Consider the following 20,183-nt stretch of genomic DNA (forward strand, 5'->3'; position numbering starts at 1 on the left):
CCAGCTGTTGGATTCGTCTCTGCTGCAGCTCCTCGTTCCTACCACCCGGTGGCGGTAGTGTGCATGAGGCTGACACCAGAGCTGTTCACGCAACCAAAACAGAAGAAGAAGAAGAAGTAGCGCTGCTGGCTGCAGTAAGAAGTGATGGTGTGGAGGTCATGTTGTTCGGGGCCAACATGTCCGTGCTCCGCCCGACTCTCCTGCTCTGTGTGTACGGCTTCTTTTCCAACCTGCGGCCGTCGGAGCCGTTCCTCACCGCCTACCTGATGGGCCCAGACAAGAACCTGACAGAGACTCAGGTGAGTTACCTGGCTGCGCTGAAGAAGGCCAACGCTGCGCATTAGCACCGACGCGAGACCTTGTGTTGCGTTTTAACTTCTGACGTTTTGTCTTCACACTCCTTCTGCACAGTTGTATCTCTTTCCTCGGCAGCAGAATGACAGCTGACAGCGCGTCTTCTTCAATAATCTATCAAAACGTTAGATTATTAAGTTTATTATTGTTCGGATATTTTACACAGTCTGTTTGATCACTGTGAAAAAAGCGTTTCATTACTGCTCTGTTACATCAGGCAGCGCAGGTGCACCTCTGAACAGCGAAACAGATCCTGCTAATACCTCACTGTTAAAATACTCTGTTACAAGTCAAAGTACTGCATTGGAAAAAATGTACTTACTTAAAAGTAAAAGTACTCGAAGCAGAATGAAAAATGTCCCCTGTGACTCTTGCATAAATATTATCATTGCATTTTAATTACTCATGCATTAATGTAAAAGCAGGATTTTACTACAGTTAATAATTATTTTTATTATAGATGTATCTGCTGATAATTTACTCCATTAATCATAGTAAAAATTCTGAAAATACTGACAAATGTTGTCGCAGTTACCCAGAGCCCAAAGCTACACCTTCACAATGCTTGTTGTGTCAGACCAACAGTCCAAACCTTAAAATGCATTAAAATAATCAAAAGGAAAAGCAGCAAATCTTCATGTTTGTGAAGCTGGAACCAAGAAATGTTTTCACATGGAAAATGACTTAAACAATCACGTTAGTTGCCAGTTGGTTTTTCCAATACCTCTAGTTTGTACTACAGTACTTGTATAAATGTACTTAGTTATTGTCCACCACTGCTTCTGAACAGTTCCAGACAGTTCACCTTCATGTGCTAACAAAGACACAACTTACACAAATGAAATCCTCTTCCACTTTTAGGACATTATTTTGGTACCAAAAGAAGAAGAAAAATAGGTTCAATGGAATCTGTTGACAGTGTGTTCTGTAAATGACCAGGAAGGTACAAGGTTGTTTATTTGTCATTATGCAGCACAAGGCTGCATAAGATGATGGTGATCTTGTTGTTTTAAAATAAAATAAAAAAATGCAATGTTGTGAACAACACAAACTGCACCACGGGTCGGAAGTTTTAGGACACCCCCACTTTTCTAGTTTGTATTGAAATATAAATAGTTCAAGTCCAGTGAAAAAAATTATTAAATGGTACAAAAGTAAGCAACAAACTGCCAAAGTTAAAAAATTTACCTCCCCAAAACTGAGACATTTTCATATCTAAAGCTAACTATTAAATGAAGTAGTTTGGTTCATTATTTCATTGTATGATCAACCAGTGACCAACTGGTCTGTCCTCTTTATTGATAGTATATATAATATATAATCAGAGTGTGTAATAACAGGCTGTTCAAGGTGTTTTACACATTGGAACAACCTGTAGAAATTTGTGTTGCATCAACTTTCAAGGCTCCATTTACTTCCACTGTTGCAGAGTATCTTGAAGTTGTTAACTCATTACTTGATCCTTGAAAATTAATTTCTCGGACCTAAAACTTTGTCTTTACCTTCTTAAGTTATTCTGCATTGCACCAATGGAAGTAAATGAAGCTTTTAAAGTTGAGGCTTTATTTGGACAATATTATATATATTTTATACAATTTTAATGAAGGAAGACAGACCAGCTGGTCTCTAAATCTTAAAACCAGGCCTCCCCATGTCTTTACACATGAAGTACGTCTCTTAGCCTTAGGACACAGACTAAAGCAATGATGTCCGTGTTGCAGTTTTCCTGGTTGCACCACCTCTAAAGCAGCTTGTGTCAGAACTAGACAGCGTTCGCACATGTTCTTCATGCTGAACATGTTTCCTCATCATTTGGTCCTGCCTCTGTACTGCTGCCTGTCTCCATTTCTTCACCCGTCCACCTTTTCTTAGCATGTAGACTCACACGAGGCTTTGCTCTCCGGTTTACATGCAGTGTGTTGTGCTGAAGCTCACAGGGGCGCTTAATGTGATTTGAATATTTAAATATTTTTTAATACTAACAAATAACATGCCCGAATCCACATCAAGCTCTGTATTTCTCCTGTTTTTGCAGCCAGCCCTATAGAAAACAGTGTTGAGTCTGTGTTGACGCTATTTTCAGAATAATAATGCTGAATGTCTTCTAATGCCTCAGTCCTTTTGTTTTTTTGTTTTTTTTTCAGGCCCCAACTCCCCTCACGTTGACTAATCCCATTTCAGTTTAATCCTAAAATAATTACCTCCATAAGTTAGAAGCTGGCCTGGAAACATCGTACAGAGAGTGAAGCAGTTATCAGTTTTTTTGCTCTGAATGATGTTAACCACCGCTAGTCCATACTAAAGATAGCAAATTACTGTCCGTTATCCATCCTTTGTTCAACACCTAAAGTCTTGGAGAGAGTGCTTAGTGTAGGTCAAAGCAGTTGAAGGAAATTTAAGTGGTTGAAGATATTAAATAGACAGGAAGCCACTGCTGCATTATTCCTTTAAAAAGGCTTTTTATACTTTTCTACACAAACTCTTGCTGTGAAAACTGCTACGGCTTTGACTCTGTTACAGTGAAATGGATTGAATCCTATTTACAGGGAAGGAATTATGTTGTGCCACAGGGAAATGTCATTGTGGTTGTACTTGCTAAGCGGAAATGACAGAGGAATGTCAGCTAGCTGGCCTTTTGATTAAGAGTCAGTAAACTGTCCCTGAACCCTAAAAAAAAAAAAGTGCATGCTCAGAAATCTGGCATACATCCGTTTATTGCAATTAAATCGCATCGTATTGCAAGGAAGTCCATCAAAAACCTCTCAGATGGCTAGTACTGACAGCACAGTTACAGTATTCGTAACAAGGCAGTGACTGAACTGTAGTGCAGTATTATAGAGTCTGGAATCATTAGGCAAGTCTGCAAGGGAACAAACTAGTATTTATCTGCACCCTAATGCACTTGATCGACTCGAATGCATTGACTGTTTGTTTTTAAACAACGACTCCCTGGAAAGCAGAATTGATACTGGGGGAATTAAAATGATCTTCATCTGTTATCTGCAGGTCGTAAATGAAATCTATCCGATATGGACGTATTCCTACCTTGCGTTGCTGTTCCCCATCTTCCTGGCCACTGACTACCTCTGTTATAAGCCTGTATTGGTCCTGCAGGCCACCGGCTTAGTAGTTACCTATGTTATGCTGCTGAGGGCGCAGGGCATGCTGGCTATGCAGCTCCTGGAGTTTTTCTTTGGGCTGGCCACGGCCTCCGATGTGGCCTACTTCTCCTACATCTACAGCGTGGTGGAGCCGGCGCACTACCAGAGAGTGACGGGTTACTGCCGCAGCGTCACTCTGTTCGGATCGGCGGCCGGATCTCTCATCGGTCAGCTCCTGCTCTCCGTGGCCAAAGTCCGGCTGCTCCACCTCGTCATCATCACGCTGACGTCTGCCGCCGTGGCCTTCGTCGCTCCCTGGTTTCTGCCCATGCCCAAGAGGAGCTTGTTTTTCCACAAGAGTCCAGGAGCAGCAGAGGAGAGGCCGCGCAGCTGCGGCGCAGCCCTGACGGAGAAGGCTGAGGATGTAGAGAGCAAAGTGCCTCTGAACGCCACGGACGTCTCCACGGTATGTGTTCAGGTCATAGCAGGGATTCATCTCTTATATTGTGAGTACTTGCATAAAGAGACACAGTCACTTGGCCATGTTTGACCCCCCCAACTCCCCATGCAGATATCCCGGTCCTCTGAGGCAGAAAGTCATAACAGTGGTCTTGTGGACGTGTTGCGGATGCTGTTTGATGACTTCCTGCAGTGCTACAGATGTCGCCCCCTGCTGGCCTGGTCAGTGTGGTGGGCTCTGGCCACGTGTGGCTACTTTCAGGTCATCAACTACGCTCAGGCGCTGTGGGAGAACATTCGTCCATCCCATGAGTATGAAATCTACAACGGCTATGTAGAGACACTCTCCACACTGCTAGGTGAGTTTGCCACTTCACCAGACTTCAAAATGATCTGCTGGCAGAGCATTTGTGCTTTCTTAGATGGAATTAACTGTGAAGCACTGATCATGAAAGCAGGCTTAAGGTCTACTTGCTAGCTTTTCCCGGAGCTTTTGACTGCACGTCATGGAACGCGAGGCTTCAGACTGGCCAGCAGGTTTCACATACAGATGTATTTCTAACAGTTCGGCTGGTCCACAGGGGCTTTGGCGGCGCTGCTGGTGGGCTACCTGCCGGTGAGCTGGACTCTGTGGGGCGAGCTGGCTCTGTGTGTCCTCTCCTTGCTGATGGCTATTTGTGTGTTCGTCATGGACGCGCTGGGGGACATCTGGCTGTGTTACAGCTCGTACGTCCTCTTCAGAGCCACGTACATGCTGCTCATCACCGTGGCCACGTGAGTACAAAGAGGCGGCATGAAGTTTTTAATTCTCGCTCATCAGCCAGTTACTGCATATTCATTTAGAGTCATGTCAGACTGAAACTTGTGAGCAGCGAATCAGGAATGTGTTACCAATAAATTCAGAAAATGTGGTTTATCTGGATTATCTGAAACCCTTCTGTGGAAATGAATTTGAAATTGAACCTGAGTTTAAATCGGGGATATCAGAAAGTGGAAACTGAATGTTTTCACGACAACTTTTTATTAAAAGAACCACGGCAAGTTGAAGATATGCAAGTTCGTGTCAGCACCTAGTTCTGTTTTTTTTCTAGTTTTTATTGGGTTTATCCGAGTGTTAGTAATTTAATTCAGAATCTAAAATGCATTAAGAAGCACAATGTAGAAAGAAATTTTATTTGACAGTTAAGAGACAGGAGGACTGAACCGTTGCTGCTGTTAGTTGTTGCAGTAATAAAATAGTCATATTAGAAAAGTGGTAGAGAGGATAAAAGTGCTTTGGAGGAAGGGTATATACATACATGCTTCTAAAACAGATTACATTAGCATGGATGCTGGACAGTTCAGAGATGTTTTGCCTACTGTAAGTTAACCAGTAATGTTCCGAAAGAAAGTAAATTGCATGAGCATTTGTTTTTGCTAACCTTATTTTAGAGAGAGTTTCACTGTTCACAACCACTGTAGCGAGAAAGGGGAAGAGAGAGAGAAGGGGAAACTTGAGTAAGTATAGGTCAGATTGCAGAAACCATTGTTTATAATGTGTAAATAAACACCGGCCTCACGGTTGGTATAGACTTTAACCCAACTTTTTGACATGAAAGGTCCACAACAAGAGGCCCATTCATCTCCAGGCATCTGAATACATTCTTGTTTGAAAAGTTTGGGAATCACTGCCCCAACAAAAACCAAACCTGAGCTTAAACAAACAGCAGGGTTTGCTGGGGAATGAGGCATTACTGTGGTCTCCCTCTGTGTTCTGTGTTTTTCTGGATCTCAGATCTCTGTTTATACTTGATTTGCGGCAGTAGGTTGTGCATGTATGCGGATGACAGCTTCCTTAACCACTACACTCCAACTTTCATTAAAAGCAGGTATTTCACAATGTTTTCCTGTTGTCTGTCGTCTGACCGGTCAGATATCAGATCGCAGCCAGTCTCAGCATGCAGCGCTACGCCTTGGTGTTTGGAGTGAACACCTTCATGGCTCTGCTGCTGCAGTCTCTGCTCACTGTGGTGGTGGTGGACTCCGTTGGCCTTGGCCTCGATATCTTCACCCAGGTGAGGAAGTGCCACAAGCCTGTGACACCATGCACGGATGCACCTACGCTGTTCATCCACCTACCACAGTCTGGATTTCATTGGTCTTTTTCCTTCCCTCAGTTCCTCATCTACGGCGGCTACTTTGCGGTCATCTCTGTGGTCTTCCTCCTCGCCGGGCTTTCCAAACTGGCCTCCAGGAGGCGCTCCAAGCAGGACGTCCTGGCCAACAGCCCCACAGAAACGGAGTCGGACTCTCCCCCATCAGTGATGCCAGAACCTGCTGATGATGGCTAATGATAGATATTGATTAGCTCCTCGCATACTAAAGCAGTAAAGGTGAGTGGGCACAGCGCCTCCACAAGGTGACCTTCAGTAAGCTCTTCAGTCACAAAGTTTCTTTTTTTTTACTGTGTCAAAGTAGAAGGTAGATGCTAAAACTACAGTGTAGACGCTTCCAAATGATGCTGGGAAGAAAGTATACAGTGGGCTTATTATAATTGGTTTGCTTAAAACCGCTGCCTGCTCCTGGAAAAACACTTGATTAGAGCACTGAGACTGAACTTAAGGATCTGAAACTGATACCAGATATCAGCCTGATACTGACTCAAATAGCTGGATCAGGTATCCGTGACAAAGGGGCCGATCAATGGCCGAGTTCAGTCAGGTTATGTACGTACTGCGCGATACGTCAGCTTAGATGGTAGATCTGAACATTTTGCTAGGAGAGCTAGCATAGCACGGAGTTAAAACAGCACTTTGGAGGTATTTCACTCTTGATCAAGCCTGATGTTGCCTTACATGTAAAAGAAAGATTTCCAGTCTCACAGCTTATTAATTTTACGCTGGTATCGGATCGGGACTCAGCCGATGCCCAAAGCCCAAGTTTCAGGACTGAAAAAGTCCCTGACTGACCGGAATGGAAAATAACCAGTATAAACAAAACGCTGGCCAAAGAGAGGCTGGAAAGCTCCTTGGAGCTGTAGAGTCTGGTGATGATTCTTCGTAAGTTCACAAACATGAACAACACCTTTCACTTGAAATATAGTCATTTGATTCAGTGTGAACAGAAAAACAAGATGAGTGCGGCTTTAAAAGACCACACTTCGCTGATCACGGACAAAAAGGCTGCATCGGATAAACACGCACAATTTAGAAAAATGTTAAGCCTTCAGTTTCTGTCTGTTTCCCAGCTTATTGAAGTTGGTGCCTTTTAGACTTGATGGAAAAAGCTACATAAACACCATGAATGGTACCTTTTTTTTTATTAGCACAAGTACTGCTGTCTTACAAAAAAATATATATATGTTTGTGTTTTTATGTTTATTCTTTCTCCCCGTAATTGTATAGATTATGTATTGTACCATCATTGTATTAAGTATTTGTATCAAGCTTATCAATATCTTACTTTAATGAACACAGTGCTGCTGAAGCTTGAAATGTTACATTGTTCACCTGCACCACATGTTTGATATTGTTCGGCTGCTTATATCGGCACAAGATGTTCATCACTGCTAAATGAGCTGTTACTGGATTTGGAGAAGGTGCCTAAAAAGGTCAGAAACACTCGGAGTTGTTTCCTTATTAAAAATGTCCTAGAGATAAAGGAAATTATGCATTTGTTGCATGTCAGCTGTGGATGAACCCACATTTTGTGCTCTACTGAGTATTTGTGGCAGCAGGGCGCAGCGTTTGTGGGACTGAGTCATTCTTAGAGGATTGCGGGGGTGCTGGAGCCGATCCCAGCTGACAATCGGCGGGAGGCTGAGCAAATCTCAGAAAGGTTGCCAGGCGGTCACCGCTTGACCTACCAGTCCCGGAGAAAACCAACACAGGCAGAGTGAGAACGTGCAGAAGGGCCCCAGCTGGCTAGTGGTTTCGCACCTCCTGTCAGCGGCCTACAGTGTGTGTGTTCATGAGGATAAAGGAACATGTCACCCAGTGCAGCAGTGAGGCGCTATGGCTCAAAGGAAGAAGATCTATCAGGCGTCTGACACACACAACACTATAGGATCCATTCATTGTTGGTTTGGCTCTGCACTTTGGATGCGTTTGTTGACAGATTTCTTTACAGATTTTTTTTTGTTTGTTTTTTTTCAATTGCTAACAAGCATCGATCAGTACTGAAGCCACTTGTTCAAAACTCTTCACACAGTCTGCATTACCACCACGCATCTTTGCTCACCTCAAACCACACGTCTCAAAATAAACTCATTTGCCCAAACGCTGGCAACGATTCTCACTCAGACGGCAAACATGTCACTCATAACACACCGACCTAACAACAGGAAGCATTACACATAAAAGATTAACTTGTCTCAGATTTTTCACATAAACCAGTATTTCATTATAGAATAAGAAAAGCATATTTTCACTTGATTGACTAAAGTTTAATAATTACTTGAGAAACAATGACCACAACCTGTAACTCATGCACCAACCCCCCAGGAACAAGTCTGCTAAAGCTTTACACTCAGACTGCAGTTCTAAACCACATTTTTTTCAAAACACCACACACACTCCTCTACGCCCACAGACGATTTTCAAAAGATTATCTGTAGATCTCAGTCTGGTTACTGAGAAATGCAGGAGGACATTTGCCATCGTTCTGTTTTGAATGTGTTTTTAACAGTTGTGGACACAGGGTGTTAGCATTTGAAAAATGTGCTGCAGATGTATCGTAGTAATGAGAAAAGAGTTCATTGATTTTTGGAGAAAGACAAAATAATTCCCAGTTGGACTGTGCGAAGAGTTTTGACCAATGCATGTTAGCAGTTGAAAAAAACTTTAATGAGCGAAAGTGTTGTAAAGGTTATTGTCTGACATCAACCAAATACATTTTGAAGAAATAAGAAACACATGACCAAATATAAACTCTAAATACCTGCAGTCTTTCAAAATATGGTATGTAACTGTAACCTGCTTAGTAGAGGACAAGAGAAACGATGCCTTTCTTTTCTGCTGGCCAGATGTTTTACTTCCACACAAACAACATGACTGATGATGAGCGCGTTCTAGGTATTCACGTTTTCATGTGATTGTTTATGACAGTTTGTGAATAAATGATGATTGCAGCAAACAAGAAAACAAATAACTTAATTGTACACACTACAGAGGAAACTTCTTATATTGATCACGCCTGTTCAGGTCTAATTGATCACCTTAAGCGGATCATTTTCATAACCAATTTTTTTTCTTTGTTTCTCATCAAATTACTATCTAACTGACATTTGTATATGTATTACATGAATATAATGGATGTATATTTACTCAATTTTGAATTTATTTATATGCTATTACTGCTAACATTACTGGTTTTTCCATCGCTATAATTTTACATCTCATTTTTTAACAGGCCTGAAAATAAACTGCAGGCTATCGATGTTGAATATGTAGCAGACTGTGAAAACTAAGCTGAACGCTGTCAGCTGAATACTTGATTACTACACTGTAAGTGAATTATTTAAAAAGTATGGGAACGATTCTCTCTCAGGTTTTTCCTGATCCATATAAGAGGTTGATCACTGTAACCGTCAGTATTCCTAAGCTGTTTCCGCTGTACTATCAAGACTAATTTCTCTCTGTGCAGAGATGATACATGAATGGATTTTAAACATATGGCCTCTGCTGTGTGAGACTGTGCCTTTCCTCTTTTCCCCATTAAGGTTATTATGTAGTGTATTAATTAATTTTGACATTGGTGGAGGCAGTCACCATGTCGTGTGTATTGTATGAGAGCTAGGATTTGTGTTCAATCCTTTGCACTGCGTTGATGTGACTTGGTCATAGATGATGAACTGAGTAAATGTTTGTGAATGTTTGTGCTGTCTCTATCCAATATCACAATGACGTCAACATTTTTTGCCTAATAATCATGTGTTGTGTCTTTCACATGGCTGTATTTGCACTGTTGTTTTATAACCATACAGTATATTTTAAATAAACAGAAATAACATAACGTTTTTGTTTTGTTTTTCTGTACAAACAAACGTGGCTACTATAAGGTTGTACTGAACAAGACGGGACTCAACTGAAATGCTTGTCATTTAAAGCCTGGGCCTCGTGTTAATCAACAGAACAAGTCTATCAATTGAACCGGACGTATCAGAGCTGCATTATAGTCACACATTTTAAATTTAAAAAATGGCACGATCAGTTCATAACAAACAATCGACTTAAGAACGAAGTTCTTTTACGTTTGACATAGATTAACATCTGTTTAGCTATTTTAAAATACTGTAGAGCTTCACTGAATTGTACTAAAATACAGTATATCCAAGGACTTCTAAAACCTGATTACTCAGCTAGCATACAATGTGTTTGGCATTTCAAAAACAATGAGTCTTTTCGTTGTAGCAATCGGATCAGCTGGTTCAGGGTTCAGAAAGCCTTAATACTGAGAACTGCTGAGTTTCAAGGCTGAATTGTCCTCTTGGGGCCTGATTCAACGAGCAGATTATCTGAGGTATCTGATAACTAAAAAAAGCTGGAGCAGGTCTACAGTCTTATGTTCCACATCTGAAAAGATTCTTGCTTTTACTCAGCTGTTAATCCAGATAACTGCTTCTTGGAACAGGCTGCTGCATAGCCATCTCCAAAAACCTGAGGGTGCTTGCCAACCCGCCCACGTCACTGCCAGCCAGGCTCACAGCCCAGCTCGCCTTCTTGCCACTCTGCCTACACTCCCCCTCTGCTCAGCTCGGCCAACCTTCATTCTTCATGTACCCAGTAAAAGATACAAAGTGTTGAACCAACAGGGGTCACGAAGTGTTGGCCCGTGACGACAACAGCTTTAACAAAACCCCTGAGACAAAGGTCTACCTACACCCTGGCATGTACAAATGCAGAATTTTGCTTAATACCCTTAAGGTGTTGACCGAGGTTAGAGTTCCTAGCAGGAGAAACCTTTTAATTAAAGTTTTTATTAAAATAAACAAAATTTAAAAAAAAGGTATTTTAAATTTTCCCAGTAGCAACGAACATGTGACGCAGCTACGACTCCATAATATCAGAAGGTGTGTGGATTTACTCTTAACCAACTTAACACCTCTGAGGATCCCTTCAACTTAAAAGCATTTATCCAAACAGTCCAAACACAACTGCATTTAGGGTTTTTCTGTGACCCTGAGGCTTTTATTTGGCTCGCAACATGTTGTCCCACCTGAGAACGCCCTTTTAATGTCCTGCTGCATAGTGAGCCAAGCCCAATGGTGGATTGTTGTTACTTTTCATGGTGACTCTATGAATATAAGGGCTCCCTGGGGAAATTGCCTAGTAGTATCTCTCACCTCAGACCAACATGAAGACATATTGCATTGTTCAAACTTTTTCACAAAACTCTTTTTTTTATTTTTTATATATATATATATATATATATATATATATATATATATATATATACACATATATAAAATTAAAAAAAAGATATATATATATACAAATAAAGTTATCAAATTAAAGCTAGTAGCCACACCAATGTAAACCCTGCTACTGCTGAATGATTGCTGCTAAGCAGGTTTGGGCTTGGCCAGTGCGTGGATGGGAGACCTCCTGTGAAAAGGAGGTTTTGGGGGGCCAGTAGTGGGCAGTCTTCCCTCTGGTCCTAATAATAAGATCCCAATGCCGACACTGTGCTGAAGGAGATGCCATCTTTCGGATGAGACGTTAAATTGCGGTGCTGAAATATGTGAGCCTAAATATTCTTTGCTGAGTTCATTTTGGGAAAGGTAAGTGGAGTAACATTGCATGTGTGTGTGAGCAACAGTTGATTTTAATTACAGACATGTCACTGGTTTTAAGTCACATATAATGCTGCGTTTCAGACAACATGTCAACATGTCACCAGTGTTATTGGTTAGCTGGTTATGGTAAAAAAAAAAAAAAAATCTAGTTTATTCAGGAAAACGTTAGAAATGACAAAAAATATGAAAACATTAGAAAATATACAACATTTACTCAAGTGTGACACGTTGACTGGTCGTAACAGGAATATCACAGCCCTGAAACTGGGCCGAGTTCAGTCCTGACAACGTTTATTCAAACAGAAAATGGTGGCGCCTCTAACACCCTCTTATGTGTTCAAGCGCACTTCACTTTACTGCCCTTTTAATACGCCTGTGTTAATATACACATCGCTCAAAACCTGTTTTGCACCGTTGTAACCTCTACCCGTTGCACACCGTTTCAAGGAAACATGTTGTTCAACCCGGAAACCATAGCAAACCAGGAAACATCATTTTGAGATTGATCTTGCCCCTGGTGTGGAATGCAGCCGTCATTGTAATTATTAGTTATACCTGCCATGACATGTCAAAATACCTGCTCTGAAACAGACCTATTGTTTCAAACTGGAGAACTGGCCTGAAGATTATTTGGATTTGGCATCAATGGAACAAAAAACTTTTGCTGTTCAAGTAGCTGAAAAGCAGCCAACTTTTTCAGATTTTTGTGTTGCAATTGTAAGAAAGAATCTTTAGTTTTTTTGTCTGCTGTTGTGTTATGATGATTTGTTGGATTTATTGGCGTGTTACTCTGTTTTTGTGTAGTGAAATAAATCGGTCTGTACACACCCACAGTTCTGGGAAGAGATTTAATCAGACAGAAACATCCAGCGCTTTTCTTTTCATTGTAGGCTACAGGAAAATGTAATAGTTAACATAAAATGTGGTTCGGGCTCCCACTAGCTGCTCACAGGTTTTATTTTTGTCCCCTTATCTTCACTTTGGCCCCATAAATAGTTCAATGACCTCAATGACATCAAACAAAAGTTAAATATTTAGGTGAACTTAGACTTTGGTGTAATAATCGACCAACGTTTTTAATTAATTTATAATGATTTAATGATTTATTTAATCATGATGTGAGGAAATTGGTATCAGCTTTTATATCTGGCCAGAAGAGTCAACAACGTCCTCTGGTAAAATCTTGCCAGATTTATCTGTAACTGGGCTTTTTAACGATATTTACAGTCTCTGTGTTAGTCCGGTCAACGTCTGACAAGTCTAAGTATTTGATCTTGACCTGGTCTTATGTGGTCTGGGTGGGGAAAAAATTGTGAGTATCAAAAGATAACTAAGATTTCAGTATGATTTATTATTTTATGCCTTGCAATGGTTTTTCAATGATGCAGGATTAAAAATGTATTCCTGAACTTCTGTTATAACCTAATGGTTTTTAATTAACAGTTTCTTCCCACAAGCCATCACTCTGATGAACAGCTGATTTCAGGAACAATTCTTGTGCAATAACCCAGTAACTCTACCTCTAATCAGCCACTTGTTTATTAGCTTATTAACACTTATTATATATTCACCATTCTCCATTTCAGTGCTGTTCATACTGTTATACTGTCATATTGTAGATACTGTATACCAATCCACCTACCTCAAGTTATTACTCCTGCACAAAATACTTATTTATTCCAGCATCATTTGCACTATGCTTCATTGCACTGTGTACATGTGTACATGTATGCATGTATACGTACCTGTATATCACATCCATCTCCGACATGTACATACAATGTACATGTACATTGTTTTTGTTCATAGTGTGTATATTTGTGTTGTCTACACTGTAGTCTGTGTCTGACTTTATTTTATTTTTATTATTGTGATTTTGTATTTTTGTAAGTACATTGTGTCAAATTCCTCGTATGTGTACACATACCTGGCAATAAAGCTGATTCTGATTAGTAACACGTGTTGTAACATACATTTTGGATTGTTTTCAGATCCTTTCAGAAATTACAGCAGGTATTTAGCTTTACTTTTAATGCTTACTGTGCTGCTGAAATTGTAAAACTTCTCCTGGCAAGGATGCACCTCAAAGTTGTTCTTAAACTGTGGCCTAACGTTCACTCATTGTGATCATGTTCCTGAATCTGAGTCATGCTTCCTATTTTGGGACTTTTAATGAAGCTGTTGTAAAAATGTTGCTTGTTTTTCATACAGTCATTTTCCCCTGGGCATACATATAACCCAGAACTGCATGAGAACTGCATGAGAACTGCATGGTCCTTCCTACCAACACGAGAGAGTCACTGCTGCATACTGATGCATGTATACGAGTTGTTTACAACCGTTTTTATAACATCTATACATCTACACTAAAGTTCAAAAGATTGAAAAAGACTCACGTGTGGAAAATCTGTCACACACTGCAGCCTGGTGGAAAAACTCTTTTGTAGTTTGTTCATATTTGACCAAAACCGCAGCTTTAGACCTGAACTCAAGATACATTTCTCTGTTTGTTCATATCACTTTTTCAGTCCTCTATATGGTCCTGTTAAGTTTTCTAGTGGACTAAAAAAGCAATAGATTTTATTATTCTAGTACCAAAAAGTTAAAACTCCCATCTGCAATTTATATAATAAAATATCGATACTTGGCGTCCGTGTAGCGATACAGTATTGCCGTGGCATATATCACGATACTATGCCTGTATCGTTTTTCCCCCCACCCCTAATGGGTGGATCCATGATCAAAATGCCTGTCTTTCTTGATTTAAACTTTGAATCCTTTTGGATTTATTGATATTGCCTTTTCCCCTTGATTTTCTCCTGCTACCGACTACATTGAAGGAACAACTTTCCTCAAGCTTGTTATTAGATCTGATTAGATTCAACTTTATTGTCATTATGCAGAGTACGGGTGCAGAGCTAATGAACTGCATTTAGCATCTAACCAGAAGTGTAAAATATGGTTGTTGTTTTTTTTTACAGGTAAGTGCAGAAAGTAAGTACTATTGCGTATGCTATATCTTACAATATACAAATACTATACAGTATATGTGAATATATTAACAACATATAGAGAAGTGGACAGTTAGAGAATGGAGAGTGCAAATGTGAGGCTGTATGTACAGAATGAACATATATGTATTTGGTAAGTATGCCGAGTTGGTTATATACAGGCTTACAGTACAGTAACATTATAGCAACAGTTTAAGTACCTTGTATGTTGTTTTTGAAAAGTGACATTTAAATAGAGTTCTTACTTGCTATTGTTCAGATTCAACGTATTTGTCTTTTCTACAGATGCACAAACAGCAAGACTGAAGAAGCTCTTATCGCTCTTTCACTGCTTTATTGTTACAGTTAATGACACTTTATTTCCACATAAAAAAACAAAAATATTTCCCTGTGTTACCTTTTAATGACAGAGATCTCCCAACATGCAGTACACAGCAAATTCATTATCATTAACAGCTCGACATACACAGCAGTAGATTCAGTCTCATGTGCTTCTGGGAGGACATTTTGCACCTTGAGGTGAAAATGTACATCATCCTAAGCTTCCATTATTTATTTCTGTATTAATTTAGTTTTTCAACATAAACATATCCACCACAGTTAAAGTAAAGTATTAAGGCTTTAACCAGGCATGTCTGTAGATAGTTGTCCCTCATCACAGAACAAAACATGTAAATGCTGTGCATGGACCATTTCTGTCCAATCACAGGACCATGACATTTTTTTTTTGTTGCTAACAGACTTGACTTGCATAAGACGTTACTTAAAAACATGGCTGAAATGCATCCTGTGTAGACAGTGTAACAGTTTGGATACAAAACAGTCAGAGTGTAGTGCAGAAACAGATGTTTGAATTGTAGACACGCACAGCCCCTTTCTCAGGAAATGTTGGTAAAATCAACTCAAACGTGTGTCTAGTAGTCCTACAAACATAAATATCTTGACTTTTATTTTAACTGAATTGTGGAGAACATCTCAGAGGCCTTTGTGTGGTTCTAGGCCCAGTTGTCTCATGCCTGTGCGTCTGTCAGGTGAGGCTCCAGATGACGGTGAGCATGCCCATGATGCCATTAAGGACCGCAACACCATAACTCATGTAGAAATCATGGTCAGATACATCTCTAGAAGAAAACACACAAATACAAATTCCTGTTGGTTTTTTTTTAACATGTTGACCTCATCACCTGCAGTCTGCTAACGAGGCCAAAGGTTGTGTTGGACCGCTCTGACTGGATGATGCTAGTCTGATTTACTGGTGTAACCCAGTGTGTTACCTGAAATTGGCCAGTGTTGGGAACGCCATACCAGGCTGATACGAGTCAAGGTAGGTGAGAGTCCATGAGAAGACACAGCAGATACATCCTACTAATACTGACAGCACCAGGATACTCCAGAAACCTGCACACACACACACACACACACACAGCTTAATGGAAAGTTATAATGGTGTATAAGCACACTGTGCCGCAGATGCTACTATTCTCAGCAATTACTCACTGGTGCCATTTTCTAAGCAAAAGTGCTAAATATTCTCTGGCTCCAGCTCCTCAAATGCTTTTATCTGTCATAGTTAGAGTAAAAACTGTATGTATTTAGGTTTTTGACAGTTGGAATATATTCTGACAATTTAGAGACCAATGTTGGATTTTTGAGACCGTAAGTGATTTTAATATTTGAGGATTTTAAAATCCCATATTTCCAATATATCGGCAGATTTTTTTTTTCTTGTTTATGAAAGACACAACATAAACACAGATTATCCCTAACATTTGTTATGTGGAGGTTTGAGGCCTCACCAAGATAACATTGCATATTATACATATTGCAGTTTAAAAAGAAACTTTTTAATTATTATAAATAGTACTTGGAACAAAGATGAACTCTGTTGTGGGTTCTTAAATGCTCTGCTTGACTCAGGTCTGCTCATTGCTGTATTTGTGCTGTATCTGTTGCCACCAGGGAAGTTACAGAGCGGCCTCTGGTGGACAAACTATGCAACGACAACACTCAAAACAGGACTTCTCTGGGTTTCTTTTTTAATTTTCAATTATCAGCTGTTTTAAACTTAGTTAAAAAAACGAATTATCTGCCATTAGCTTACATCGGCTTATAAGATCGGCACACCGATTTAGCGGTCGGGCTCTGTTAGAGACAAACAATATATCAATTCATTCAGAAAATAATTTGCAGATTAATTGATAATGAAATGGTAACTTTTTATCTACAACTTTTTAAATATTATATTAGTACTGATATGGTACTATTAATATGATAATTATTTTGTGAGCATTTAATACCTAAAATTGCCATGAGCACCATCAAACCCATACGAGCTTTAGCTATTAAATGCTAACTAAATGTTTTGGATGTCCCAGCAAAACTGTCAGTGGAAGGAGTGAAAGTTACTGCATACATGTAGCTAAATAAAGTCCAAACTTTAGGCCTATATGAAGATGATCCTGAAGGAGCAGTGAATCTGGGACCACATGAACAGAAATTGATACTCACCCAACATCCTCTCTTCAGTTCCATCCTCTCCTTTCACCCTCTCTACCCGCAGCTCTGAAACAACCATCACTCAGTATCACTAATGATGAAGAAAAGCAGCATTTTGCTCTTTGGCACAAGCAAATATCATATTGATCAGCTGTTGTCATACCACCAGTAAAGGTGGATGGATTTAACTACAATTAATTTATTTGTGATAGAAGCAGTGCTTTTGAGTCTGTGTTGTTTCATATTTCCCCCCAGCTGTTTTAGGTTAGTTTGCCAAAAACAAATCTCAAGGTCCACTTCCTGGCCTTTTCTGGATCTGTCAACCTCATGTCACGGTCTTCAGATACCAAGCAGCCTTGAGTGAAGGTTATTTTGTGAAACTACTCTTTCGTAAAGTCAGACTGAACTGTCGTGCTCATGTTACAGTTTAGATTAGATTAGACTCCTTGGAATCTGATGATTATCTAATTTCACAATTGTTTATTGTTAAAATGTGGTAACACGGAATGTCTTGACTCACTTATGAACAGCTCCTTTCAAATAACATTTTACAATATAACAACAAATGTATTAGGAAAAGCCTTCACAGTGAGCTGAAGTTTTAATTTAGGAGAGACCGGAGATGGTTTTATCACATCCAATTTCTCCAATCAGGAACAAGTTACAAATCACCTGATTCACTCTGCACATGTTCAGTTTAGTCCTTACTCCACATGAGGAAAAGTAGCATCCTGTGGCAGAAACAGCCAATTTTAGAAGGGAAGAAATTATTTTAATGTTTCATTTAGGCTATTTTTGTTATAGCATTTCCTGCTTTGTAGTTAAACTCATCAAACAAGTAAAGCAAGTTGTCTGTCCTAATGTTTTAGCTGTATTTATGTTTTATATGGAGTTTAAATATGTGTCTGACACGCACAGTAATGTTTAATTGTTTTATTATTATGTTCAAAAGTTAGTGTAAGACCTGTAGGCTTCTCTGTGGGCCCAGGAGCACTGCACTACAGGAGAGCCACTGTGAGGATGCACAAACACACACACTAATATTCATTATTGTGTTCACTACTATGTAACTACTATCACTGACACTCACACAGACACACCAATTATGTCAAAATTAATTTAAGTATTAAATAAAAAGCTTTCAATACCATGTTTTTCTAATATTCCCTTTTATTACACAATATTGCATTTCACCTCAGTGTATGGTACAGCTAACCCAGACTATGGGGTGAATTGTAACATTTTACTCCTTGTGTTTGACACTAAATGCATCGTCTGTCCGTGTTGCAGGAGAAACAGATTTACCATTTAATTGCAGACACATTTAATTAATTTTTATCACATTCTGAAGGCAATGGATTAAAATGTAAATGTTACAACCATCCCCGGTCTCCCCTACTGTAGAAAATTGGCCAGGAGTTGTCAAAGTGTGTGGCTTAGTTTCAGTTAAAACCCAAGTTTACGCAAAGAAGTAACTTAAAAGTAACAAGTTCTATGCGAGACACACGCACACACACCCCTGAATGACACTTTTACCTTTCAGTATCGGGTAGATGAGCGCGCTGAAGCAGCCGACCGCGGCCACAGCCCCGGCGGAGCACAGTACGGACAGCGCGACCACGGACCACGGTTTGTGGCCGTTCCGGTTGGTGAAGGGCCGTCCCGCACTGCCACCGGGACACTCTCCTGACATGACTGTCACCTCGGGCCTCCCAGAGACAGATTCTGTAGGCTCCGTGTCCTCGAAACTTTCTCTCAATGCGCCCCCGTTTGTCGCACTCCTCGGTTTTCTGCTGCACATGAAAGAATGAACTTTCAATAGGGTAACACAAATTTATGTTTTCGGGCTTGATTATAAGTCACGTGTTAAACTGGAGGAACTGTTACAGCCTTCTTTAGTCGCACTTCCTTCCTTCCGCACACAGAATTGCCCCTCAGGCTGTTCCCGTCGGTGTAGTTCGTTTTTTTTTAAGCCTGTGCAACACATTTACTGCCATCAGCTTTATCTATTGGGCTATATAAATAAAACTGACTTGACTTGAATGTGTGCTATAAAGTTTGGGCTTGGAGGAAGTGAAGTTAGTGATTTTGTAAAACAGAATTAAAATTAATTTTCAATATATAAAAGTATTCCTATATAGAAAATTATAAGCCTGGTAATTCCATAGCTTGGCCTTCCGGCTCAGGTTCCTCTTCACAACAGTATGAGGCATTACTGTCCTTCTCATGGTTTACCTTTTCCAGGTGAGGTGCTGCAGCTCCTTCTTGGTTGTTTCTTATAGTCTCTGGGAATTGCTCTCAGTTTAGCCCCTCCTCTGGGGCCAATTTGGGATGGGAGACCCTACCAGGAGCTATTTCCCCTATTCGTGAAGGAGGTCACATCACATCACATCACAGCACATCACCTAACAGCAACTTACATCACACTACAGCATGTCACAGCACATCAGATCAGATCACAGCACACACTTTTCAGCAGGTCTCTTACACCCCCTGATGCCACACTGCTTGTGTTTCTACCTGCATGTTCATAACCCGCTTGGGGCCGGGTGTGATTTTTCAACATGCAACATTTAACCTCCTAATGTAGCTACATGGTATTAAGAATTATTGAAGATGCTGATGGTGGAATTGGTATCTCTGCCTCTTTGAAGTGTATTTCTTTGGTGTTATATTATATACAGAGGACATAAGTGCAAAAACAGTAGCTGCAGAAAGTAACACTTTACTCATTGGGTATTATAAAGCCTGACATTAGGCCTAGCAGATTAGCAGATTTTTGTGATATTAAACTTAGTTTTAGTGCTGAAAACAAATTGACATGCTGTGTGTAATCTGCAGAATAATCAGAAGAAGCATGCACCACCAAACAACAACATAGAGAGATATTATATAACAGTATAAAAGTCACAGAGGACACATTTCCCCGATTATACTTCCATACATTTACAGTGTGCTATTCTGAATACGTCCACCGTGTACTTACTG

At 40.1% G+C, this 20,183-nt stretch overlaps 2 protein-coding genes across 3 annotated transcripts; one reads left to right on the forward strand and one right to left on the reverse strand.

Annotated features, from left to right (window-relative positions):
* Positions 1-104: 104 nt before the first annotated feature.
* On the forward strand, positions 105-9,905 carry slc19a2 (solute carrier family 19 member 2). Its single transcript, XM_038716076.1, has 6 exons — positions 105-299; positions 3,361-3,921; positions 4,027-4,273; positions 4,496-4,688; positions 5,827-5,968; positions 6,071-9,905. The coding sequence occupies exons 1-6, from the start codon at positions 159-161 to the stop codon at positions 6,242-6,244; spliced, it is 1,458 nt and encodes a 485-aa protein (XP_038572004.1). The 5' UTR covers positions 105-158; the 3' UTR covers positions 6,245-9,905.
* Positions 9,906-15,006: 5,101 nt separating this feature from the next.
* arl6ip6 (ADP-ribosylation factor-like 6 interacting protein 6) lies at positions 15,007-19,539 on the reverse strand. 2 transcript variants are annotated; one of them, XM_038716120.1, is made up of 5 exons: positions 19,431-19,539; positions 18,732-18,988; positions 17,208-17,261; positions 15,974-16,097; positions 15,007-15,820 (listed from the first exon to the last, which is right to left on the reverse strand). In XM_038716120.1, the coding sequence occupies exons 2-5, from the start codon at positions 18,886-18,888 to the stop codon at positions 15,727-15,729; spliced, it is 429 nt and encodes a 142-aa protein (XP_038572048.1). In that variant the 5' UTR covers positions 18,889-18,988; positions 19,431-19,539; the 3' UTR covers positions 15,007-15,726. The 2 variants fall into 2 exon arrangements, with proteins under 2 accessions (XP_038572048.1, XP_038572042.1); XM_038716114.1 differs by lacking the exon at positions 19,431-19,539 and having other exon boundaries at positions 18,732-19,117.
* Between the last annotated feature and the right edge of the window lie 644 nt (positions 19,540-20,183).

The sequence above is a fragment of the Micropterus salmoides genome, unplaced genomic scaffold (genome assembly GCF_014851395.1).
Source record: "Micropterus salmoides isolate LMB-PRFRI ecotype aquatic unplaced genomic scaffold, ASM1485139v1 Ms_hic_scaffold_1, whole genome shotgun sequence".
Lineage (NCBI taxonomy): Eukaryota > Metazoa > Chordata > Actinopteri > Centrarchiformes > Centrarchidae > Micropterus > Micropterus salmoides.

Excerpts from the sequence above, each read along its gene's own strand:
- arl6ip6 (XM_038716114.1), bottom strand. The coding sequence starts at position 18,996 with ATGTGCAGCAGAAAACCGAGGAGTGCGACAAACGGGGGCGCATTGAGA. Across the intron at positions 17,262-18,731 it reads CATCTACCCGATACTGAAAG|AGCTGCGGGTAGAGAGGGTG; the intron begins GTAAAAGTGTCA and ends TGGTTGTTTCAG. Across the intron at positions 16,098-17,207 it reads AACTGAAGAGAGGATGTTGG|GTTTCTGGAGTATCCTGGTG; the intron begins GTGAGTATCAAT and ends GTGTGTGTGCAG.
- slc19a2 (XM_038716076.1), top strand. The coding sequence starts at position 159 with ATGTTGTTCGGGGCCAACATGTCCGTGCTCCGCCCGACTCTCCTGCTC. Across the intron at positions 3,922-4,026 it reads ACGCCACGGACGTCTCCACG|ATATCCCGGTCCTCTGAGGC; the intron begins GTATGTGTTCAG and ends CTCCCCATGCAG. Across the intron at positions 5,969-6,070 it reads GCCTCGATATCTTCACCCAG|TTCCTCATCTACGGCGGCTA; the intron begins GTGAGGAAGTGC and ends TCCTTCCCTCAG.